The 27,593-nt window shown below is 39.9% G+C and overlaps 1 protein-coding gene across 2 annotated transcripts in view; it reads right to left on the reverse strand.

Moving 5' to 3' along the window:
• The window catches only part of LOC118933759 (histone-arginine methyltransferase CARM1-like), a 274,777-nt gene that overhangs the window by 80,772 nt on the left and 166,412 nt on the right, over window positions 1–27,593 (reverse strand). For both annotated transcript variants that reach the window (XM_057498618.1, XM_057498619.1), the window contains exon 5: window positions 15,170–15,280. In XM_057498618.1, the coding sequence (XP_057354601.1) occupies window positions 15,170–15,280 (111 nt within the window). The remainder of the gene's footprint in view (window positions 1–15,169; window positions 15,281–27,593) is intronic.

Genomic DNA, 27,593 nt, shown 5'->3' on the forward strand with positions numbered 1-27,593 from the left:
TGCCACAGCCAGAATAAAGCATGGATAAGACTTTTTAATCTCAATGTTCTGTTGTTGTTATTTGGTCTCACAAAATCTAGAGTGAACTTGCCTGGAGCTGGAAACCTCTGGCACTAGAAGGGAATAAACAGGTACCAAAAAAAGAAAGGACTGGGCCTTTCTGGATGTCAGTTGTGGGACAAAGGCCACAGCCAATTAAGGCTTTGGGAAGAGGGAGGCTCACAAAGAAGTGGATCCCATATCACTGTCCCCCATTCGTTATAAAGAGTGAATGAGATTCACCACCAGGAAGTTTGTCTTGCCAATGAGTTTCAGCCCCAGGCACATTTGCTATGGATTCAATGTGACCAAAGAAAATTACAGCAAAACATTCTTGGGGTGAAAGGGTTATATCCAACTTTATTTCCACAGTGGCAGGGCAGTCACTAAAATCCTGTTCACTCAGAGCGAGTCTGCGTGCAGCAAGCTGGTCTCTGCCTCTAGGTCCCTCTGCCTGCACAGCCATCCTCTGGGCCTCTCTGTCCACACAGTCATCCTGCACAGCCATCCTTTGGGCCTCTGTCCTCGGCACTGCCACCACTCCAGCCTCTGCTCTCCTGCAGCCTTGCAGCCATGCCACCATGTCCCGCCCAGAGCACTGGGTGGAGCTCTTTATATAGAGTCAATAGCAACATATTGCCCACATGTGTGTAGTGAGCTAGCCAACCAGGGCCAGGTGAGAATCCTGGCCACAGGAACTTTCATTTTATCCACAATGTCACAATAAGTTTAAGCATGATTGTAGACCTCCTGCACCCCTCTTCTCAGAAGCTATCATCCAGCACAGCTAGAGTTCAAACTCTAATATGCAATGGTGATTTAGAGGGTGAAATTCATTAACACAAAAGCAACCCAGTTGATCAATCAGCAAGAGAAAGTGACAATTATGTCTTCTTCCCTGTTTTGATTGGAAAAGCAGGAGACATTGGGCACTGCAAGCAGGAGCACTGTTAACAACAGACATGGAAGCAGTGCTCTATGTGTATGTGTGCACCTGTGTGTGCATGCATGAGTGTGTGTGTTACTAGAAGACTATGGGAATGGTGCCTTGGGACACAGCAGTGAGATTTCAAAAAATCCTCTTTAGTATTGGCCTTATTTACCTTCAACAGAGTTGTTTTGGAAGTACTTTGGTTGCACTCACACATGCATACTATGGGCTTCCAAGGATTTATGAAGATTTCTTTGTGACTTCATTATAAAGGCACTTCCCTCCCAAGAGATCCATTCATCAAGGTATCACGGCAGTGTGCTTCCTGCCTTTGGCCTTGCCATGAAAGCACTTTCAAACAAACTGTGCACAGCTGCAATGCAGAGCGTGTGGCCTCGAGCACATGAATTAAATTAAACATTCAGTAAGTATGAGAAACAGGCTGTCAAGGCATCAGGAGGAAAAGTGAAAAATTCAATTTGTCCTGATCCTTCCTTGACATAATCTGCGTATTTGGAGCTATGGGATCTGGTTGACGTGAAGCATTTCTTTGAAAGGGGCTGTGTCTTATTCTTCTATTATATCCCCTAGCACGAAGATGTACTAGCACTCAGAAAAAATATATTGCAGAACTCTTTGCATTATCACTGTATAGTTGTCTTGCAGATAAAACCTCATTCTGAAGTCACAAGTACCACCTCCAGCTTTAAGACTAAACAGTTTTCTCACTGGCTTAATTTGCTGGTAACTACTTGCCTACTTACTGTAACTTTATTTTCACCTAGTAAGTGTGTGGAACAATATTTGCCTGCCGCCAGCATTAATTTACCCTAATAAATAATGAGGCTTTTCATTCAACTTGAAAGGAATAATAACAGCAATTAGCATTTAGACAATGCTTTTCAGTTTACAAAAGGCTTTCACATGTTTGTCTTATGAAGAATGAGGCAGGTATGAGTTCAAACCCTTGGATGATTCCACCTAAGCAGGACTCACTCCTGGGAAATCTTCACTCCCCTGCTCCAATCTTGTGATGCTTTTGAGGCTACCAGTGACAGCCAGCTGCCCCCACCCCAGACACAGAGGTAGACACATGACCCAGCTCAGGCAGTCAGAGTGCTCCCATTCCTCTGATAATAATCACCTGATCGGAAGAGTAGGCAGTCAGATTGATCACAATCCTTCCCTAGGGTTTTATTCAAGCGAGACCTGGAGAAGGTTACTTGTTTTCTGAGTCATGGGTCTTTAGGACGTAGTTCAGGGGCTGCCAGTGGACTTCCCCTTCTCATTTAGATGGACTCTCTATAGTAGGAGAATGAATCCAACACAGAAGGAAGCAGAGCAAAGGTGGGTTAGGAGGTTGTGGGAGGGAGAGAGAGGGTGACAGAGAACCTCATTTGAATCATTACCTATTGCTCCTCTGAGATGCATGTTTTATGTGAGCCAATAAATTCTTTCTTCTCTTAAGTCAATGTGAGTTATCCTTCTGTGATTTGCAATCAAAGGCCTGATGAATAGATTTTACAAAATTTGACTGGTTTTTGAAGATGAAGAAACCAAACTGTCTTCATAAAGTCCACAAATATTTTCTTTCCTTCCCTTGGGTAAAACCATACTTTTTTGCCCCATTCATACCAGGCTTGGTCATGTAACTTGCTTAGTCAATAAAAAAAGCCATAGTCACAGACATGTATTGAGCAAAAAAATAAACCCTTTGTTATTGTCAGTCTGAGAAGTTGGAGTCTTTTATAACTGTAGCAGAACTCTGCTGAAAACCTTACCTATCCTGATAGATACACCTATATTAAGTGCTACCCCTCAAAATCAGCCTAGGTTGTTTGATTCCAAATTCAACAGTTCTTTTATACACTATGCCAGGCTGCGTCTAGCAAACCCAAACTGTGTTCCAGACTATCTCTGAAAAATAAAAACCATATAATCAAAGAACACAACAAAATACCATGTCTGTCTCGTGGCAAACCCTAGGTAGTGTCAGGATGACAAATATAAACAATGACAATAAAACAGCTAATACTAATGTCCATTAAGGGCATCATACATTAGTAAGTTATTAGAGACAAGCAGTTTAAGTAAGATATCCTCATGCGACTATGGGATGGCATCAGTATGGACAATTTTATACATTTTTCAAAAGGTCTTTAAGAGATAGTAAGTAGACTGTTCACAGTACTTTGTAATAATATGGAGATATCCTTAAAAATCTTTACAGCAAGGAGCCTTTACTGGCAATTTTATATGTTGTATAATTGTTTATTTAGCTCAACTCATTTTTGCATTTCTTCCATTTGAATTTACATATTTTTTGTAAGTTTTCACCCAACAGCAATAGCCCTCATAACTATTAAAATAAAGTTAACATAGAACCACACTTCCACTAAATTTTAAATCAATATTTTAAGTCACATAAGTCTACAGGTTTTTGTGTTGCCATTAGTGAAATACTTGTATTTTTAAATATTGTTGTTTTATATCCTATTTCATCTTTTCTCCCCTTTTTACACTTTATGTCTGGTTCTCATATTATTGCATGGACTAAGACTTTCAGTACAAAAGTGAACAGAAGGTCACTTTTGCTTTTAAAAAGCATGTTGATTGAAAGATTATTGGATAGTTTGATACAATGACGCACACTCATTTTAAGTATATAGTTTAAAGTGTTTTAATAAATATGTATACCCATGTAACAAGCACCACAGTCAAGATACAGAAAACATAGAAGGCCCCTAAATTTTCTTCTTGCCTCTTTACAATCAATCCTAATCCCTCTTTATTCCTCACCGCCACCCACCTCAAGCAACCAGTAATCTGCTTTTTGTCACTGTGGATTAATTTTGTCGGTTTTAGGATTTCATGTGAATAAATTAATATGCTCTTTTGTATCTGGCTTTTTCTTCTCAGCATAATGTTTTTAAGATTCATCCATACTGTTACATGTAGAAGTAGCTCATTCATTTTTATGGCTTAATAGTATTCCATTGTTGGGATATCTCCATTTTGCTTCGTCGTTCTGTCTATTGATAGACATTTGGGTCACCCTCAGGCCTTCATGTAAACGGGTATTTTCTTTCTCATAGGTGAATGCCAAAGACTGGGACAGCTGCACCATTGGGGGATGCATGTTTAAGAGAAACTGCCTGATGGTTTTTGAAAGTTCTTGTGTCATTCTCTTTACATTTCCACCAACAATGGACGTGGGTCCCGCTGACTTAACTGACTAAATTAAATGACTTAAATAGTCATTTAAATTTTAGCTATTTTTCGGTGTACAGAAGAATCTCATTTTCACTTTCAAGTATGTTTATAATGTGCAAAATACGTGAGTACGGTAGTACCTACATAGTTTGCATCAATATGTAAATCATATGTACATCAACGTGTGTATATTGATTTGACAGCTGAAAACGTGTACCCATCAGAACTTTGTGGGTACATGTATACGGTGATGACCACGCTCCTGCTCAAGTGCTGACCTCTTCGACACCCAGGAAGCTGCAATTTTAACTACTATAGTTCAAAGGTTTTGAGGTTTAAAATGTTATATTTTTTAAAAAAGACTTTAGGGAGGACAGAGAACGATTCCCTGCTTTCAGTTCTAAGCTTGGTACATGTTTGCAGAGGCTGCTTGTGCCCTTGTGTACAGGGAGACTGTGCAACATGCTTCTGCTCCAGGCCTGCACCCCCTGGAGTGCCAGCTTTGGTTTCAGCTGTGATTGAAGTCCATTTACACAGAGTGTGACCCAAAAGAAAAACATGTTTCCCCTTCCAGCATTGCCCCAGGAGGTGGCAGGGCCCCAGCAGTTTCTTAGGCACTTTACTTGTCATTCACACTCAAGTTTAGGGACACTCATTTGTTATTTCACTGCTTGTTGGCAGAAAAGCAGCAGCACAAATACCAAGAAGCCTCAGTGGTGAGTCTGCTTCAAGCAGGTCGGATGCCCAGTAATATGCGCAGTATGATAGTTTAATCAGAGAATCGTGCAGTATTATTGCTTCTGCCTGAGAAGAGCAGACTTTTTTCTTTTCAAGAAAGCTCTCTTCAGATAACTATTAGGTTGTTGAATGAGGAACTGCACAAAAGAGATGCTGGCTCCTTGTGGTCTTTCAGATCATTAAAAAGTTACCCAGGTGGCAAAAGCAGTTATCATTTCCTCTGCTACAGTAGATAAAAGAACAAGATTGGACACCAATCTGAGGCTACATGACAGCCAAACCATCAGCCCTGAGCCAACGAGGATTCATCAATTCTGCAGAAACAAGCAGTCAAAGTGATTACTTAGCATTGTGTGGAGAAGCCAACCTGTTGATTGTACTGAATTTTTTGCTTTTCAGGCACTGGTCTGGTTTGGAGGAGCCTTACACAGCCAAACACTGGTCTTGTTTTTTATCTTTCTTGTGGTATTTCCTACAGTGTGAGACTGTTGAGCACCTGAAACAAACTGGTAAAAGTAAAGTTGGGGTGGGGGCAGATTGTGAGTGTGAAGCAAATTCACTGCTAGGGCTGAAGGGAGTTCTAAGACACCAGGACATTGTTAGCAATGTTTAGTAATCAGCCATCTGAATGCTTTTTAGTTTCATTCCCTGGGAAAGCTTAAGTGATTTCTTATTTAGGTGAATTTAAATTTTAGTCTGTCCCACTTTCCCTGCTCTGCTGTCCAAGAATATGTGTGGCCTAATCACAATTCCCCTAAAATGTATGGCTGCCATGGCAGAAAAATGCTTTAGGTCAAGAAGCACTTTCTGGAAACATGCTGCTTCTTTCCTGTAATGCCCAAGATCAAACTGGCCCCTAAGCAGGGGTGGACAACAGCTACTCACAATGGGCGCTACTGGGGTAAAGAGAGGAACAAGTAGGTGAGTGGCTGTGAGTTGAGACTATGTCTTAAGGAAAGTAGCTCTTGGAAGCTGCAGGTGTGCTAAGTAGTTGCTTGAATGATGGTTTCAATATTGAGATTACATACCTGTCAGTGTTGGAAATGAGGACAACTTACCAGCTCAGAGGAAAGACAACAGTGTATTTGAGCAAACCCCTTAACTTCCCTAGGCCCCCTCTGCAAATGAGGAAATTGGGCATCAACTTCCAAAGGCTTTTTTTGGCCCCCAGACCCTTCTTCAAATAAAAGTTGATCCAGAAGCCAGGAAGTAACACAGATCAGTATTGTTCTCCTAACCATCAGGAAAATGCTGATCAAAACCACAATGAAATGTCACCTCACGCCTGTTCAGATGGCTGTTTCCAAAAAAACAGCAAAAAGATCACAAGTGTTGGAGAGGATGTGGAGAAATTAGAACCCTTACGCTGTTGGTGGGAATATAGAATGATGCAGCCACTGTGGAAAACAATGTGGTGTTCCCAGAAATATTAAAACTAGAACTACTATGATTTCTCAACCCCACTTCTGAGTATACATCCAAACAAACTGCACTCAAGATGTCAAAGAGTTATCTACACCCCATGTCCATTACAGCATTACTCACAACAGCCAAGATATAGAAACAATGCAAATATCCATTGAAAGACAAATGCATAAAGAAAATGTGGTTCATACATACAATGGAATATTATTCAGACTTTAAAAAGGGAAGGAAATCCTGCCATTTGCAACAACATGGATGAACCTTGAGGGATTATGTTAAGTGAAATAAGTCAGACAGAGAAAGACAAACACTGCATGATCTTACTTATATGTGGTATCTAAAAAACTTAAACTAAAACAAAAATCCCATCAAATTTATAGAAAGAAAGATCATATTTATGGTTGCCAAGGGCAAGGTTTAGGGAAAGGAGGAGTTAAAGGAAGCTGGTCAAAAGGTAGAAACTTCCAGTTTATAAGATACATGAGTACTGGGGATGTACTGTTCAACAGGACAAGAGCTGACACCACTGCAGGACACAGAGGAAAGTTGTTAAGGGAGTAGAGGCTAAGAGTTTTCATCACAAGGAGAAATTTTTTTTTCTTTTCTTTTTACTCTGTACGAAGATGATGGATATTAACTAAACCTACTGTGGCAATTATTTCACACTATATGTAAATTGAACACCTTAAACTTATACAGTGATGTACGTCAATTATTTCTCAATAAAACTGGGAAAAAGAAAATTGAGGTTAAGAATAAAAATAAACCTCAAAAGCAAAAAAAAAAAAAAATAGAAGAAAACCAAGTCTCAATAACATACAGAATACATTTGGTGTTAAGCTTTTAGTCTTTCTGGCTATTCACTCACTAAGTTGGATGTAATAAAATTTATCCATCATTAAAAAGAGGACATTGTTCTAACCCCAAAGAGGGTTGGGTCAGGTAGGCTCATGTCTGTTATTCAAGCCCCCTTCTTCCTCTGACTCAGTCCCTGATGGGTCTCCATGGTACATCTTGCAAAGACACCGGGGGAAGGCCTTTTCAAGGACTGTTTCATCTCTGACGTTATATAATCCCAGTGGTTCTCAAAGTGTGGTCTCCTAATCAGAATCATCAGTATCAATGAGCTTATTAGAAATGCTAATATTCGGTCCACATCACTGTACCTGATGAATCAGAAGCTCTATGCGGGAGAGGCCCAGCAAACTGTGCTCTAGAAGCCCTGCAGGGGATCCTGGTGCATCCTTGTTTGAGACCCAGTGTTATTCCCTGATGCTGATGTGACTGTGTTCTCACTCAATGGTCACCCATACTGAGGTCTTCTGAGGTGAATTAGTAGATCTGGGTCAGCAAGGGAAGTGCCTACTGGGGAAAGGACTTGAGAACACAGCTCTGAATTTCTCTTGAGAATTGGATAGCAGAGAGCTGCCCTGTCCAGTTGAAAGAAGCTTTGAGTACAGTTGGGAATAATGAAGAGCCTCTTAAAAAGGAGCATTAAAGGAAATTTTAAAATGCAATTTAAACACACACTCTTGAAAAATCTGCTCTATTGGGAAGCCCCATGTTTCCCCATATTTGCCTGATGATCCACCTTCCATGATATCTTTTTAGTTGGTTTGTGTGGAGACATGGATTAAATGAGGCCCAATAATGATATTGATGATAACCATGATGACGATACAGAAATAGCTAGAGAATGTCAGGGACTGTGCTAATTTTTATATCAGTTTTGTTATTTAATCCTCACAATATCTTTAAGAGGAACTATTATCATCTACAATTTATAGGTGAAGAAAATGAGGTAGAGAAAGGTCAAGTAACTTATTAAGTAGGCAGAATCATGCCCCCCTGTCTTGACCCCCAAAAATCTACATCTTATTCCATAAAAACTTGTAAATGTTAACCTCACATGGCAAAGGGTCTTTGCAGATGTGATTAAACTAAGGATTTTGAGATGGGGAGATTATCTTTGATTATCCTGGTGGGCCCAATATAATCATAAGAATCCTTATATGAGGCAGGAGGGTAAGAGTCAGAGAAAGAGAAGTGATGGTGAAAACAGAAGTCAGAGGGATGCAGCCACTAGCCAAGTAATGTGGGCAGCATTCAAAGGCCAGAGAAGACAAAGAATGGATTCTCCCCTAGGACCTCCAGAACACATACAGTTCTATGATGCTTTGATTTTAGCCCCATAAGCTCCATTTCAGATTTCTGACCTTCGAACCATAAGGCTAAAAATTTGTATTGCTTTATGTCAATAAGTTTATGTTAGTTTATTACAGCAGTAATAGGGTACTAATACACTTGTCACAAGGGTGCGTGGCTTTTAGGCAGTGGATCAAGGATACAAGCCTATACTGTCTGAATCTAGAACCTGCATCATCAATTATACTCCTGGCAGAGATGTTTATGCCTTACCCTGTGGGGAATTGAGTATTGAGTGAGATGAAGACTGTAGATATTCTCTCCCAAGGTGCCTTCTGGTCTGTCAATCACCAATCCAGCCTGGTGGGGTTTGTGGCAAATGGGGTGGCACTCCACTGGGGCCACTTTAAACTGCTCCTCTGTTAAGTGTGCTATGAGATGGCTATGCTGCTGGAGGAAGCTTTGCTTTTTACATGGTGGGTGTGTCTGCTTGTGTAAGTGCTTCACAATAGGTTCTTCAAAAAGAAAAGGATTTTTTTTTTCCTGATTCCTGCATGAAACATCTACAGGGGTAGGGGCTCCAGCTATTAGTCAAACATATTCACATCTTCATAAGCGAACCACTAGCCTCCACTTTCCTGGATTGGAAAAAGGAAGTGACAGTGAGGATTTGTTTCTCACAAGCCATGATATCCCTTCTTCATGACCTAACTTCTCCAGAGTTCTTCCTTATCTGTAATGTAAGGATGATATTATCTGCTCCAAGCACCTCACAGACTCTTTCTGAAGAACTATGAGTTTGTAGATGTGGAAATGTATCCTAAATTCTAAAATTTTAGCGATGCAAAATGCTTATTATTGTTTCCTTAACAGACTCTTTTTTTTCACCTTTTAACTTCATTATCAGTGCAAAAATAAAAACTGTTTATAGGCTGGATGGAATTTTGTGACTCAGGCATTTGGTGTCTGTGGGAGAGTGAGAAGGAAATAGAAGTTAGCTAAGGAAGGAACTAAGGAAATTGGACAAAAACCCTAGCTCAAAAAGTTGAAATCCAGAAAAACTAAGAAAACTTGAAAGCACTTTATTCTCTATCAGCTTTCTGACTATGGCCCAAAGTTAGGATCCTGATCTTGTAGTATGTGCTGTGACGTACCATATGGAACCTTCCTTCAGGACAAGGTACTCACTGGGGTATTGGCAGGTGATGGCTCTCAGCTGAGTCTTGTTCTGAACTTAGTCCAAGAGACCACCCTTCCCAAAGTCACACCCCTTCCTGAGGGACTGTACATTAAAAAATGTGGAATGTAAAAGCCCGTGCCTCAAGGTAGATCAATTCTGATGGGTTGCCCCAGATGAGGAGCTCCATGTGGGATTGCTGAGCCGTTTAATCCAACTATTTGCAGCTCGTTTCCTCCCCTGGCCATTCCAGTCCTGCTCTCTTCATTTCCTCAAACGTCAGGTTCCTGAGAGCCTTTGCAGTAAACTTCCTGCATCCAAATCTCTGTATCAGAGTCTGTTTCCTAGGGAACCGCCTCTATGACAGATCTTGCTAAAAAATAAGGGAATGATAAACAATGCCCACAGCAAGCAGACTGGGGAGAGCTGTCTCACCTAATGTCAAGCCAGTCCAATCTTGCCATGGCCGCCAATACCTGGTGGGGAGCACAGCCATCAGCCTGGCCATCACATGCTAGAATGTGAGGTCTGGCCCCCCGTGTCCTCCCCATCAGTGCTGTCCACTAGAACTTCCTGCAGTGATGGACTTGTTCTGTATCTGCACTGTCCAATACAATAGCCATTAGCCACCTGTGGCTACTGAGCACTTGAGTGCAACTAGTGTGACTAAGGAATTTAATTTCTTAAATTAATTTATATTTAAGTATAAATAGCCACATCTGTCTAGTGGCTACCATGTTGGTTAGAGCAGTCCTAGATTATGAATCATCACAATGTCTCCAATTCCACCTGTCTTTAATTCCACCACCTCATGACCTGGAAATACTTGGCCTAACTCCTTAAAAGTCATCCTAATGAGATTTAGACAGGAACTGTGTACTTGTAAAGCCTTTATTAAGTGGCCCAAAAATGATTACAAACATTGTTAAATCTAAGTGCCAGAGCTTTGTTGTAAGTTTAAGTTATTATAACATATAAACCTATTCATGACTGCTTATTCTCATAGTCTTTAAATTTATCATTTCAATGGAGAGGCATGACATGCATTTGTGTACAATTTTAAATTAATGTCCCTGCTTGACTGTACGTGTTATACATTTGATTAATACCTTTTTCTTTTGCATTTGGTCTGTATGATCTGGGGGCTTTAGCTTTATGTTTTGAATACAAGAATGGACAAAGAGCAAGATGAAGCTGCCATTCCAAGGAGGGAAGGCTTAAAGTTGGGGAACTCATGCGAGGCCTTGAGTTGTGCCATTACTTGGACACGGATGATCTCTTAGTACTGACCCAGAAATGTCAGAATGGGGCCCAGGGTAAAAGCACATGGCTGCACCTGGGCAAGTTCATGACCATCCTGCAAAAATGACTCAACACGCATGCCCTCCAGACAAGGAGTCATTCTTCATTCTCATCATCTTGCCATCTGAGGGCGGGCCCTTACAGAATCAGCTTGAGCCCCTGAATGCAACTGACACCGACTTGAGTACAGTTTGGAAATATTCTGTTTACTTAAAGCCCAGAAGCCTGGTGTGAGAAGAATCCAGGCACAGCTGATGGTTAAATTTGTACATTTTTCTTTCTTGTTGCAATTTTATCTTTTCCAAGCAATTTAATGAAGACTCCAGAGGAAAGAATTAAATGTCTCCTGGTTCAATTACCAAATAATGAAAAGGTCAAAAGGAACACCATGCACTGTGTGCTGAGCTGCTCTAAAAGCCTATTCTTAGAGTGAACATCTTTTATGGTTGTTCACACTTGCATTTTGCCACCCCTAATTGTGCAGAAGAGTGTCAGTAAAGAAGCAGAAACAAAGAACCGGTACAGTTCATCCTGTGAAGGGTAAAAGGGCTTGGCCCACGGGGAGCATCTCATGACACCCACAGAAGCAGCCAGGGGAATGGCGGAGGCCACAGTTTTCATCAGGAGGGACCAGGCTGATGCTAATTCCATCTTTGAGAAGATTCTAATCATTGTTAGCCCCAAATGCATTTTTAACTAGCTTGTCTTTAGGGCCACAAGCAGGAAAGGCCTCAGGGGTGGAAGAAACTTGCCAGCAAAGATTTCAGGGACTCCTTGCAGTCCCCACTGCTTTTGGAAAACTACTCTTGCTCCCAATCCTCCCTAACTGTGCACAGAAAAGCAAGATGACAGAAACACAAAAATCCCCTGCGGAAGCTAAAACCAAAGATAAAATAAAATTATGGTGCTTCAAAATTCATTGGAACATTGGCTTTAATGCTTTAAAAATCAAGTCTCCTTGGAAATACCATGCAAGAAAAGAGGCAGTTAAGTGTAGACTTTTTGTGCCTCAAAACCCTTGGTGACAGTCTCTGTGCTCATGCCCAACACCTTTTGATCAGTAACATTGAATGACTTAGTGGACAAGTCATTGCAAGGCTCCTTTTATACCTTTAAATTAAGTTATTTTTGGTTATATAAGAGAACAACTTTATTCCTAGGAAATACACACTGGAATGTTTAAGGATAAAAGGCTATGATATATATAAATCACCCACAGAAAAAAATGTGTGTGTATTTCTATGTCTACGTCTATTTCTATCTCTGAGAGCTACATGTATGTAAATAAATGTATGTGTATATGTCTTTGTGCATAAGCATATTCATGTGTGTGTATAGTTAAGAGAGAACCAAGTGTGAGCAACAAAGCAAATAGGGTAAAATGAACAACAGGTGAATCTCAGTAACGAGAATCTGGGTAAGCTTTGACTATTTTTATTTTTACAACTTATCTGTAAGTTTGAAATTGTACCCAAGTTTTTAGTTTAATAGTTTAAAAAGTTTAAATAATTTTAGAAATTTAAACATTGTAAGTTCTTTCCCTTTTTTCCTCTCTATTAGCTTTTTGCTAGAGACCCTTATAATTATACAGCAGTCACACTCTGGGTAAAAGTGCTTGTTAGAGCAGCTCCCACTCTGTAAGAAAGCAGCAATCTCGCTGATGTGTTTAATCAGGATGAGACACCAATCACCAGATGGTTCTAGAACAGTTCCTTCCATGGTGTGCTAGTGATTATTGAGGTTATGCTGGGGTTGGAGACAGGATTATGGCTAGGAAACACAAGAATAATTTCTCCTTCTCTTCCCTTAAAATGCTATAACCAAAGGTATTCGATTTTTAAGGTTTTAAAAATAACTAATGTGTCTCAAAACACCTTAAAATATATGAGAAAACAATATGAGAGAATGGAAATCCCTAAATTATTTATGCCACTCATTTTTTTGGAGGGGGGTGTCTGATACAAGAGACAACAGGGTCAATCTCTTATTTGAATAAGAGCTCTTCAAATACAGGAATAGACCTTGCTCATTACTGTTTCTCTTATATTCCCCAACAAACAGAATTGTAGGATGAAAATATGATTAAATGAATGAGCAGCACTTGAAACAAAGTTCTACACTCAATTCCTTATCCTTGAGAATGCATTTTAAGATTAAAATCTAAGCAGAGGCATTTTATATCTGGGGTTCTCTCTATGTAAGTTTATATTCTTGTCTCTTTTCTTATTTAGAATTCCCTATTTAAAGTTTACTAGGATCCTACAGAAAGAGAAAAGTGGTCCACAAACTGGAAGAAGATATTTTCCACATACATAACAGAATAGGATTAACATCCAGATTATAGAAATCATTCCTACAAATCAATTAGTTAGAGAAACAAATCAAAAGAAAAATTATCCAAAACCTTGAGTAGGCATTCCACAGAAGAGAAAGCACTTACGACCAAAGCACTTTTCAAAGATAGTCAAAGTAGTCAGTAAATAGAAAATACAAATTAAAACTACAAACATTAGTCATAAACACCAATTTGGCAAAAATTCCAAAACTTGACACTATCAAGTGTTGACAAAGTTATGGAACAATGGTACTCTCATTTACTGCTGGACGGAGTAAAAATTGGAACATCCACTTTGAGAAACGATTTGGCACCATAAAGCAGAGTTGAAGGTATGTATGCACTGACCCAAACAATTCCGTGGGATACATACTAAGAAACTCTAGCAATTATGCATTGGGGAATGTGTGTAAGAATATTCATAACAGTACTTTTATAATAGAAGCCATCCAAAGTTTGTCAACAGCACAGTGAACTAACTGCTTGTTCATACAACAGATCACTATTCAGAATTGAAGATGAATAAATAACACCTGTATGCATCAACAAAAGGACCCTTAGGAACATAATGTCGGGTGAAAAAAGCAAATTATAGAAGAATATGTATATATTTACATTTATGGGAAGTTCATAAAGGATTTTTTCTAGGGGTGGAAGTGTGGTAAAACTATAAGGGAATAACCAGGGAATGATAAACAAAAATTCAAGAGAGTGGCTAACTTTGCTTAGGGTGGAAAGGAGAAGTGTTCAGGATAAGACAAATAGAACTTTAATGGAAATGTTAAGGGCCTATTTCTTAAAAGAGGTAGTGGGCACACATTCATTGTATTATTGTTCTTTAAACTGTACACATTAAAACATATTATGTTGCATATACCCAATATTTAATAAAAATGACTTTTAAGAATTGGTGAAGCAGCAAATGAACAAAAATATTTTATCCAAGACTTGTTGGAAGTAAAAAAGAGAATGCAATAACATGCCACTCATCAGGCACTGGCAGTCTTTCCTTCCAAGCATACCATATTTGTCTACTTATCTCTGGTCCCTCTTTGCTCACTCAATCCAAAACCAACAATTACTCAGAGCTACCAGTTGTCCCATGCTGGAGGGACATTTCATGATATTCATCAGAAGTAGTATCCAAGTTTTCTTCTGTTACCCCATCCTTCACTAAAATTCAGTCCCCTGCAGGTGTGAACAACAAGCATACTCCCCTGTTCACGTGTGTGCATCCATACAACCATCTCCGCAGCCTGGCTAGGTTATTACTACATCCAAATATTTCTGAAGGCAACTACTACCTGACTTTGACTTTGACTTATTTTCTAATATTTGTACACATTTCATAATCATATTAGAGCTCTGTAGTTAAGACAAAGCATCTCTCTATCCTCCTAACAGAAGCTAAAATCTAAAAAATCTCTTTGAAACACAGACATTTGTGTGTATTACAACTACAAGCATGTGGTAACAGCCCCTTAAACCAAGAGTAAAATTTTAAGTGCTTGGTGCAGACAGGGGTAGCACAGCACTTGGAAAAAATAAACCTAGTTCCAAGGAAGTCTGACTGCTCACCTTGGCAGGTCATTAAAGATAAGAAAACACTCATCTCCCCTCATGCCCACCTGCTACCTAGTAGATGGCAGAAAGTTTTGTTATATTTTCAGTATCATGGAATTTTTAAAAAGCTGTTTTCATATCAATTACTATAGTGAAGTCAGGCTCTCAGAAGCCCCAGTGGGAAAAAAACTAGTGAAAAAAATATTCTTCTAAATAACCTACCTGGTAGAGTCCATCACTCTGTTGCCTGAAGTTTACGGAAGACCTAGTTAGTAGTTGCTATAAAAATACAATCACTCACCTCAGCATATCGTGCTACTGAACTGGCTTCAACTGCATAGACTCTCCTAGCTCCAGCTTGTACAGCAAAAAATGACAGAATTCCTGATCCACAACCAACATCTAGAACGACCTGGAAAGAAAAGGAAAAGGGGATGGAAAAAAACAGGTACTTGGCTGTTGCCAGCATGCCAACTTTGAGCATTGAGCTCAGACTTAATTAAAGTACTACCTTTGATATTTATGAGTGATGTTACCTTGGCCAAGCTATGAATCTCTGCGAGACTACTTTTTCTCATATGTTAAATAGGGTTAATAATACCCACTTTTTAAGGGTTGCTGTAGGAGTTAAGTAATATGAAGTGTGTACAAAGCGCTTGGTACATAATCAATATCTTTCAAATTGTTGCTATTATTATTATAGTTTCCTTGTAACATAGATTGCTTTTAGGATGTTTAGGGTCAAGAAAAGTAGAGTGTCATGAAGAGCTTGCTTACCAAATCTGCCAGCATTAGATGAAAATGAAAATTCTCAAATAATTTTTAGAATGACATTTACATTCAGAAATAACTAAACATAAAGTCTTTAAAATTCCAAAAGAGAAGTATATGCTTTTACTTCAGGTCCCCTCCACAAAGCTGGAACAGTTTATCCAGAGGGTTGGAAGGTATTAAGACAGTAGATGGATGAAATTTACAGAAACTTCTTTTCTCTGTGTTCAGATCTGGGACTTAAATCAAGGAAACCACCACTCATTGGCACAAAGGGGCCAACACTTGGGCTGACATGCTGAGAGGCAAGAGGTGGATGGTATGTATTTGGTTCCACTCCCCAAACCCTGCTGAAGCCGAGGCCTGAATCTCAGGCTAATCATTGAAATTTCAGGTTACTATAATTTGTTTCATTAATGACTATTATTCTTAGCATCTTTTAGCATTGGCTTTGAGCAAAGCATTTGGTTTAGCTCTAAATCTTCATGATAAACATGAGTAGATAGCATTATTATGTTCTCTTTCTAGATGACAAAACTGAAAATCAGAAACACTGAACAAGTAGCCCAAATTCACCTAGCAGTAAATAAGGGAGCTAAGATTTGAAACTGGACATTTCTGTCTTCCAAGCTCACATTCCATAAGACCATACATTGCTTACTTAAAGTCAACCTTACCAATCTGGCATTTTAACACAGCAATACCTATCAGCAATTTTTGACAAAGAAACATGTATTACTTACTTTAGGAAAATTTAGAAAAGTTTTTTTTCACTTTGATAGTGGGAAAAATCTTCCCCAAAATAGTGAATATCAAGAGGTTGTACATGCCCGTGTGTGTGTGTTTTAATTGCAAATCACACTGTGCTGACACAGATACTGTGCTATTATTCTAAGAGAACATGCTGTTAGTAATGGGTTCACAGTGCTCACTTATATTAATTCTAGAACCGTGACTGTATATCCATGTGGTTTCCCAGGGCTTGGGTAATTAGGAGCATTACCAATTTAAAATGTCACCCAGTCTCTGGAAATTGCTGTCTGGCTGCCTATATTTTTATTCACTTCTCCTCATCCTCCCTAGGAAATACATCATCTTCACATGGCCCTTGTCCACTGCAAGAATACCCATGACTGCTGTTTAGGGAGTGGAGGCCATTAAGTTGGAGAGTACAACCCATGGCCCAAAACAAAGATGCACCATGTCCCAAAGAAACTTCCCAGAACTTTCGTCAATTAAAAATATAACACCTTAGATTCCATGTTCCGTCCAAAATGTGGATGCAACATTAGAAGAAAATGGAAACTGCATCTGCTTGCTCTGGTGATAGGTGCCCTAGAAATGCATGAATGGAGCTCTTTGTTTCTTTTATTAGGGTGTCCTGAAGCACATCTTAGAGCAGTGCTTTTTAGTCTTTTTGATCCTGCAGACTAAAAACAAAAAATGTTTTATTGCTAGGAGAGAGACAGAGTAAGAAGGGAACAGGGAGAAGGGGAAAATGGGAGGGAGCCTATATGGTCCAACTTTGCCAAATTAGTCTATTTGGTAGGATGAAGCTTTGACAGACCCAGACCGAATCTAGAAAAGAAAAATTACAAACTGAGGCAATTTTCCAAATACCTGATTTCAATACTAAATTTCAAGATAAAATAACCATATTCTTTTGGCTATTTCAAAACAGAGAAAAGGCCTTGAAAAAGAACCTAATCTTGTGGTAGCATTATCCAAATAATGCCAACTGCTTCCCATCTGTATGCACATTCATAAAGTTAATGAGTAAATTTTCAGGCTGGGGCTAGCAGGAAACGGTGGTGAGGGAGAGGAACATTTTGTCTTGTCTATGTAAGGCATGCAGTGTTGGAAAAACAAAGCTGTGGAGGGCTGGGAATAAATTCTCTGGTGAAAAATTAATGGTCAAAGCAAATATTTAGGCTCACATGGAAATATATTATCTCAGCCCTTTGCAGGTGGGGTTGCCAGGACTGGGAGAAGAGGACATCAATACACTTTCTCACATGGCACCTCAGGAAGTCTTGATGCTATCGCTAATCAAATTTTCTTGTCCTCACGGAAGATTATATTGAGCCCATTTCTTATTCTACTATTGGTAGACCATCACAGAACTGAGTATGTTTGAGGACCTTAGCAGACATTAAGTTATAGATTTTGTCCCCAGTGAAAAATATCTCCCCTTGGGCAGAGGCAAAGAAAGTAGGAAAATCCCCTTGATCTGTATAACTACTTCCAGTTTCCAAAAGACATTCCCCCAACACTGCTCGATCCTCAGGCATCCCTGGGATGAAGAGTATATGGTTTTGTCCCTATTTTAGTGATAAGGAAACAAGCTTAGAGAGACGTTTTCCAGTCCAAGGTGACATGGCTGAATGATGGAGCTGAGGCGAGAATCCAGTGCCCACCTACCCACATCACTGCGGCCCTCTTTTCATGCAGCGAGTGATGTGATGAAAGTGCGGACTGTGAAGAGGTGTAGATCTCATTATATCCCACCCCAGGTTCCCTGCGGCTGGAGGGGGCCTGGTTTCTCCGCGTGCTATCCTTGGGCCGAGCGATCCACCAATGGCCGACTTTTCTGACCTCCTTTGGCTATTCTCTTTCTTCCTCTCTCACACCCTAGGCTCAGCAGCTCTGTCCCTCTCCCTGATTCTAGCTGCTTCACAGCGGAGGCGGTGCAGAGCCTACCTATGGTTTGTGCTCTCTCAGTGTCGATGTTTCAGGAGGCAGCTGTCCTGTCAGGACTACATTTTCCCATCCCCTTGCATCTCCACATGACCATGTGACTACGTCTGGGCAATGGAATGAATGATGAGTGTCCCTTCTGTGCCGAGAGGGGTGAGGGTGCAGAGGAACTGCCCCACTCTCCTCCTCTTACACAGTGTCACTGGAAACCACCGGATGGGGTTGAAAAGAGCCTGAATCCCTGGGTCACCACTTAGGGAAGACCACTTGGAACACACTGCACATGGCAGGAGCAACAAGCAAATCTCTTATGTCAAACCAGTGATTTAGGGATTGTTATTATTTGTTTTAGTAGTTGGGATACACTGACCAAAACACTTCCCTTGGTTGAAAGCCCTCCTCTCGTCTTTCTACTGGGGAAACTCAAGACCCAGCTCATGCATGACATCTCAGGGGTGCTTTCCCTGACGTCCCCAGTTGAGGCTGGAGTCTCTGGCCCCTTGCACATAGCTCTCTAATGGGGCTTGCTTTAGGGAGTTACAAGTATTTCTTGACATGCTTGTCTTCCTTGCTTAGCCCATCAGCTCCCCAAAGACAAGAATCCCATCATTTATCTCTCAGCACCTACCACAGTAATTTAATAATTAATAAATATTTATTGACTAAATGACCAAATGGGATTACTCAATATGGCACTCTCCTAATTCTAACCTCACTTTGAAATATCTCTGGAAAAGGCTTATGACTTTTGCCAGCCATGTGGACCCCTGGGTGTCCTTGTATGTGGTCCTAGGAAACAAAGAGGATGACCTCAGGGTGACCTTGCTTACTCAAGACATATCCTGTTTCACCCAACCTTGTCTTCTGCTTTCTGCCCAATTTCTCCTTTCTTGGCATCCAAGTCAACTCACAAACCTGACAGTTTTTACTCTGTCTGTCTTCACAATCTCTGACTATGACCTACCTAAACATGTCCCTTGGGCCACTCTTCTATCTGAAGCTGCCTCTGCCCTCACATAGGCCTTCTAGGAAGGTTCCATGCTTTCTGTCACAGGGCATTAGTACATGCTGCTCCCTTTACCTGGGTTACCCCCACTGCACACTCTATGACTTCAGTCTATGGTCATTTAAAAAAAATCTACTCAATGTCCATTGCGCTAGATCTTTTCTTTTTGCTCCTCTAGATCTATTCTCCACACTTCTCCATCCTTCTCTTTGTCAGGAGACCTGTATGGGCTGCACCAATGGGCTTCCTAGTCATGGGACTCTACTTAGGATCAGTCAAGAGAAAAGACAACAGGAGGTCAAATGATTAATAAATCCTGGGTTCCTCCTTCCTGAGTCTCCATGGACTGGTTGTGTCCCCTCTATCAAAAGTCACATTTCTTACTGGGCTTCCATCTCTTACAGCCATGACCATTCTCTCAGGTTTCCGGGAACCAACCATGCCCATTGCCTCTTTAAGTCTAGGATGGTGACAGGTCCCCACTCTTGGCTAGTTCCAGGGTGCATCACCATTCTCTGTTGGTTCCCTTAACCCTGTCCAATTCTATGAAAGTAGTCCCATTATTTAACTCTCCTAAAACACCCTGTTGGGTGTACCATCTCTCAAGCAGGGACCCTGCTGATAAACAAAATCATCCTTCAGATCCCGAATAGTTCCCCCTACTCTCTGCTCCTCTCCCAACCTAAGTAAAATCCTCCTGCTGTATGCTTTCTTACTAACACTTCTTCATACCCTGCCTTCATAACACTCAGCACAATTATAACTTTTCATTCAATAAGTGATTTGATTAATATCTGCTTCCACCTCTGGATTGTGAGTTTCATTAGGGGAGAGATCTCTGTTTCTTGCTCATTATTGAATCTCTGATATAGCATGGGGTCTTGGCATATAGTAGAGACAAGTGAAACAGCCTCAATAAATAAAAGTGTGTCTCACTACCATAAAGAGGGAAAAGAGTCATGGTCCAGAAAATATGGTGCACTCCCCGAGAAAGGACCTTCTACCAGTGTAACATCTATTCCTATCTAATGATCTTAACCCTCGATCAAAGGGTGATTTCCTTTTGACACTGACATATTACATTACAATCCAGTTAGCTCTTGTTCACAATGTTCCTCTAGAGGATGAATACATGCTCAGCAGCCCCAGGATACCTAGGCAGGAACTACAGGACTAATTTGAGGCTTCTACAGGGCTATATCCAAAAATGATATGAAATTCCTGCCAGGACAAATAAGGGGAAAAAATCCACAATTGGTCTGTATAACAGTGGCCAAAAGGTCTGTGAATTTATTTGTTAATAAAGTAAGTTTGAAAAATATTAAAAAGACTGGGTTATCACTTTGCACAGATGATTTTAATTAAATGCTCTTGTGGTTTCTTGGGCAAAGAAATCTTTTAAAATGTTTGTACATGGCTAAAAATGCTCCAAGTGGGTTCAGAGCTATTTATTTGGATTTACTAGGTTAAAATTAACAAGGAATATCCAGGTCCCTATGAAAGTATGAAAGAAAACTACCCCTGAATAATAGAGTAAAAATAAAGTAAGCATGTCTCATTTATTTTATACTTATTATATGCTATGCCTATTCAGTACTTTGTATGCATTATTTACATCAAACGACAACTCTATAATGTGTGTACTACTATTTTTTTTCCATGTTGTAGGTGAAAAGGCTAAGAATCAGACCCAGGTAAAATCATGCACTTAATAAATGGCAGAGATGAGATTAACAAATTCATTTAATTCAGACCCAATGCTCTTAGCTATTCCCTTTATTTTCAATTCTAAGTTATTCTTTGCACTGTTCAGGCTATAGTAATAATAGTCCTATTTAACTTTCTTTACTATCCCAGCATTTTTATAATTGTCTTCTACTACTGAGGTTCTGATTATCTCACAATCAATTTCTCATGTTATGCCACTTATTTATTCATTCTTTATTTGCTCAAGCATATCAGTGGCAATTCTGAATTACAATATCCTGACTGCCATTTTTGTATGCCTATATTCCTTAATTCTGTGTTCTACCAACCTGTGCACTCCTGCTGCCATCACTGCTTCTTCCAGTGATTATTTTATTACATCTGTGGACAATCCCACTGAACCACCCAAAGTCACACATGCTCCATGCTCTTGCACAGTGTTGTGTACTTCATCATCATCGTTACCTGCCTTGGGCTGCCTACCTCTACAGACTGCACCCAACTCTTTCAATATCTAGACTGTTGACTGACAGCTTGACTGATTAGCTTCCAGGCAGTAACAGAATAGAGAATTGCACAACCTTTTGCAATCCATCCCATCTCTTACTCTGGCTTTTGTCAAAGAAGAGAAATTCCAAGTCATCTCAAGGGCTGCAGAAAACATCCCTGTATGGCCTTTGCAGCTTAGACTTAAATCTTGTTCAGGTAATTAGCACTTTCATTAGAGCAGAAGAATTCTTCAATCAAAGCTCCTCATAAGACAGAGCTCTACATCTGCTGTGCAGTGAAATTTGCTTTCAGTTGAAGGGTTGTCTCTATTTAAATGAGCATATATCTTGTGGCCCCGGGCAGTTTCACTATGGATTCAATGTGACCAAAGAAAATGACAGTAAAACGTTCTTGGGGTCAAAGCATTATACCCAACTTTATTTCCACGGTAGCAGGTCAATCACTAGAATCCCATTCACTCAGAGCGAGTCTGCATGCAGCAAGTCAGTCTCTGCCTCTGGGCCCCTCTGCCAGCACAGCTATCCTCTGGGCCCCTCTGCCTGCACAGCCATCCTCTGGGCCTCTGTCCTCGGCACTGCCACCACTTCAGCCTCTGCTCTGCTCTCCTGTAGCCTTGCAGCCATGCCACTGTGTCTCCCAGAGCACTGGGCGGAGCTCCCTATATAGAGTCAATAGCAATGCATTGCCCACACATGAGCAGTGAGCTAGTCAACCAGGGCCAGGTGAGAATCCTGGCCACAGACTCTCATTTTATCCACAGCATGCTTGTTCCCTTTGGTCTTCTGGCAGAGGACAGATAAACCCATCACCAATCTTCTAACCACCCTTTCACCAGTTTTCTTCAACTTTTTTCCTTTATTATCATGTGAAATATAAGATATGCTGGTCACTGAGCTTATCTTCCCATGACAAACCCCCTTCAACTGCTGCCAGTAGACTCAGTTCATTCATCTCTAAACCCTTAGGCACTCAATCATTTATCAGACATCTATTAAGTGCCTCCTATTGCCCATTTTGCCAACACTGCTAGGTGCTAGGAATGCAAGGATAAATAAAAATAAAGCATAACTGTCTGATAGGGAGTAAGAAAAAATTATAGTAATGTGTTGGAGTGGCAATGGCAGAATTATATAAAGGGCACAGTAAGAGTATGAAGGAGGAACAGTCTACCAAGAGTCTGGACAGACTTCACTGAGGTGACCTGACTAGTAAAAATCAAAGGTGAGTCAGTGTTGCGCCATGTGAATGGAGGTAGTGGCAGGACCTGCAAGATGAGAGAGCAATATGAATAAAGGCACCAAATAATGATGGAGCCAGTCACACATGCTGCATATGTTAGAGGTAGAAGTGGGGCGTGGTTGAGACATTAACATGGCAAGAGCAAAGCTAGAGAAACTGGCTGATGCTTGATGAGCGATGGTCTTCTATATCTATACAAGATTAACAGCTTGCACTTGATCCTTTAGCAAAGAAAGGTCATAAAAAAAGGTTTCAACAAAATAATTATTTCATAGTTGCATTTCAGCAGCATTATAATGGCAGCATGGACTAGAGGGGACAAGATCGGAGTCAGCAAAGCAGACATGGTGGTTTCTAACCGGTATCAGTCCCTTTTTCCTTCCTATCAGAACCTCAATTTTACTTAGTATTTATCTCCTCCATGTGGTTAACCATCCCTAGTCCCCAGAAAGGGATTCTGCTTGGTCTCAGGCAATCATAGGAGGTTTCATTTCTCTTGCCACTGATGGTATTTTTAGGCTGGAGTGTGTGATACATTGTTGCTAATGAAACCTGAGGGGAAGTCTGCTGAGGGACTACTGGGAAATATTTCCTCTCTTCTAAGAGAGACACAGAAAAGATGCCTCTTCTTTTCTGGACATAGTTAAATTTGGACATCATGCTCAAAGTAATTGGATTAAAACACATCAGAGTTGGTGAAATATCTGTACTCTGAAAACTATAAGACACTCATAAGAGAAATTAAAGAAGGCACCAATAAATGGAAATCTATCCCATGCTCATGGATAGGAAGAATCAATATTGTCAAAATGGCCATCCTGTCTAAAGCAATCTACAGATTCAATGCAATCCTTATCAAAATACCAACAGCATTTTTCAATGAACTAGAACAAATAGTTCTAAAATCCATATGGAACCACCAAATAGACAAAGCAATCCTGAGAAGGAAGAACAAAGCAGGAAGGATTACATTCCCTGACTTCAAGCTCTATTACAAAGCTACAGTAATCAAAACAGTTTGGTAGTTGCACAAGAACAGACCCATAGATCAATGGAACAGAATAGAGAGCCCAGATATAAACCCACACATATATGGTCAAATAATATGTGATAAAGGAGCCATGAATATACAGTGGGGAAAAGGCAGCCTCTTAACAACTGGTATTGGGAAAACTCGACAGCTACATGTAAGAGAATGAAACTGGATTATTGTCTAACTCCATACACAAAAGTAAACTCTAAATGGATCAATGTCTTGAATGTAAGACATGGAACCATAAAACTCTTAGAGGAAAACAGTCAAAAATCTCTTGAACATAAGTATGAGCAATTGTTTTTTTGGACATATCTCCTTGGGCAAGGGAAACAAAATTAAAAAATGAACAAGTGGGACTATATCAAATGAAAAACCTTCTGTATAGCAAAGGACACCATTAGCACAACAAAAAGACATCCTACAGTATGGGAGAATATATTCATAAGTGACTCATCTAATAAGGAGTTAATATCCAAAATACATCAAGACTCATATGCCTCAACACCCAAAAACAAATAACCTGATTAAAAACTGGGAGGAGGACCTGAACAGATATTTCTCCAAAGAAGAAATACAAATGACCAACAGGCACATGACAAAATGCTCCATTTTACTAATCATCAGGGAAATGCAAATCAAAACCACAGAAATATCACCTCATACCAGTTAGGATGGCCACTATCCAAAAGACAAGAAAACACCAATGTTGGTGAGGATGTGGAGAAATGGGAACCCTCCTACACTATTGGTGGGAAAGTAAATTGGTGTAACCATTGTGGGAAAGCAGTATAGAGATTCCTCAAAAAATTAAAATCTTAAATACCATTTGATCCAGTAATTCTACTTCTAGGGATTTATCCAAAGAAAACAGAGTTCCTGATTAGAAAAGATATATGCACCCATATGTCTAATTCCACATTATTTACAATAACTAAGATATGGAAGCAACCTAAGTGTACGTCAATAGATGAATGGATAAAAAAGATGTGGTACATATACACAGTGGAATATTTTTCAGCCACAAAAAGAAAAGAAATCCTGACATGTGCAACAATATGGATGGATCTAGAGGGTATTATGCTAAGTGAAATAAGTCAGGTGTAGAAAGGCAAGTATTCATTTATTTGTGGAGTATAAAAACAAAGCAAAACAGAAGGAACAAAACAGCAGTAGACTCATAGACAATGAGAAATGACTAGTAGTTACCAAGTAGGAGGGGTTAGGGTGGGAGGGTAAGGAAGGTGAGGGGATAAAGGAGCACAATAATTCACAATCACAATATAAGTTGGTCATGGAGACAGTAGTACAGCATGGAGAATATAGTCAATGATTCTGTAACATCTTCCTATGTTGATAGATAGTAACTACACTAGAGGGAGTGAGGATTTAATAATATGTATAACTATTGAAACACTGTGTTGTATATTTGAAACCAATATAAGATTGTATATCAATGATACTTCAATACAAAATAATAAATAAATAAAAGCACTATAAAATTAAAACAAAAACACTTCAGTGTTACACTGTCTCCAACTGTTCTAGCAAATTTGAGTAGGGATTTTCTCCTACTTCAGTAGGTAAGTAAGTAGACTATGACCATGTCAATACCTCAGATTTAGGAAATTAAGCAAAAAAAGGATTTAAGAACAAGCTCTAAGTTCATGGGAATCCAATTCCTGGTTCAGTGTTGGAAAAGACCAGGTTCTAGTACAGTACTTTGAACTGCTTATTAATTGTTTTGTCAATGTACTTACACTATCCTCTTTATCTAATTACATTCTTATCCTGGAAGGCAGACATTAAAACAAAGTCATCTACTTTAGAAGTCACTGTTGCATAGAATCTTCTACATAAACCTTAGCAAAGTCAGTAGTTACTCCAAATTAGCTGTCTCAGGAGGGAATGTGAAAGGTTTTCACCCCTAGGAACTTTCTAAAATGCCTTGCATTCAGTGGGTAGGCAAGTTGCCAGGTGGAAGTTAATAGCAAGATAAACAATAAAACCATATCAGTGAAATACTAATCCTTCAAAACCGCTTTTTCCCCCCTAGTTTCCTAGTTCCCTCCCAAGCACAGTTGATGCACTGAGAATATCACCTTAGCAATCTGTCCCTTCTTTAATGATTCTGCAGAAGTGGCATCTGGTATGATTGTCATTAATGTCATTTACCAAATATTTCTAGTTCTTATGAGCACAAGGTAAAATAGCATTCCCTTGTTCCTTTGAAATTAGGAGTGACCACCTGACTTGCTTTGGCCCATGTAATGTGGTCAGAAGTAACACGGGTCAATTTCAGGTGGAAGATGTAAGAACGAGGGGTGAGATTTGCCACTCTCTCCTTCTCTCTGGAGAGGAACTGGTCATGTTTCACATGGACGCTGCTCTTTCAGCCTGGGTCTTGGAGGGAGGATAGGACAAGGTACAGCCCTTGCTAACCCATAATGGACTAAATGAATCAGGTATAAAGCTCTGTGGGCTTAAACATTTTGAGGTTTGGGGGTTCACTGTTCCATCAGCATAAGCTCATTTAGGCTAACAAGCCTGGGGAAGCCAATATCCTTGAAGTGCTGATTTCTGATTCTGATTCCCCAGTTATATCCACAGCATTTTGATGCTGTGCTGAGACTCTGTGTATGGTAGCTCACTAAATTCTTAAAGCCACCATTTGTTAAGTGTTCTTACCCCAATTTAAAATTAACCTCCGAAAGATTAAAATCACATGTCATCATCCTGTAAGGTATGGAGATGGGCTCTGAGCACAGATATCTTGATTAGAAATCCATCTACTGCATGAAATCCCCCAGCTCCCTCTTTCCCAATGGTCCTAAAAACAGTCGGTGACCATTGCTTATTCAGTCTTCTCGGCTCTCCTTCAAAACTGTACTTTGCTTTCATACCAAATGAAAGCATTTTTCTTTACTGCCTGGCATCTTTCTCCAGCACTGTTTTAGGGGTAGATTCTATTCAAGCTCAGGAGAATCCTGGCACAGACATGCCATCTGCTTCACACTCACATTCAGGTAACCTATGCAGAAACTCCCGTAGGGCTTAGGGGCCAAATAGATAATCCCAGGAGTGAGATCTTGTGATGTCCTAATGTGAGCTTTGGCCTCTGTACTGGGTTGAGTAGTGAACCCCTCCAAAGTCATGTCTACCCAGAACCTGTGAATGTGACCTTATTTGAAAATAGGGGTTTACAGATAAGTCAAGTTAAGATAACATCACAATGGGTTAGGGTGGGCCCTAAATCCGATATGACTCATGTCATTAAAGGGAGAGAGAAGTTTACAGAGAAACAGACACATGGGGAGAATGCCCTGTGACAACAGAGGCAGAGAGGGGAGCGATGAATCTACAAGTCAAGGAACAACAAGGACTGCCAGCAACCACAAGATGCTAGGAAAGGCAAGGAAGGATCCCTGAGGTCCTTCAGAGGTAACATGACCACACTGACACCTTGATTTTGGACTTGTGGCCTCCAAAACTGTGACAATAATAAATTTGTTGTTGTAAGCCACCTGATTTGTGGCTTAATTAATTAATTCAAAAAATCTTACATGTATATGTGCGTGTATGTGTGTATGTATGTTATAGATATATATGCATATATTATACATATAATATGTATATATATTATATATATAAACTTTTATACACACACACACATATATACAGATCAATCAGCTTATTTTTTTCACTATTACATCCTGCCCCATACACATTCCAAAAATCACATAGACAAATAAAATACCAGTT

This window comes from Manis pentadactyla, chromosome 3 (genome assembly GCF_030020395.1).
Source record: "Manis pentadactyla isolate mManPen7 chromosome 3, mManPen7.hap1, whole genome shotgun sequence".
In the NCBI taxonomy this organism is placed as follows: Eukaryota; Metazoa; Chordata; class Mammalia; order Pholidota; family Manidae; genus Manis; species Manis pentadactyla.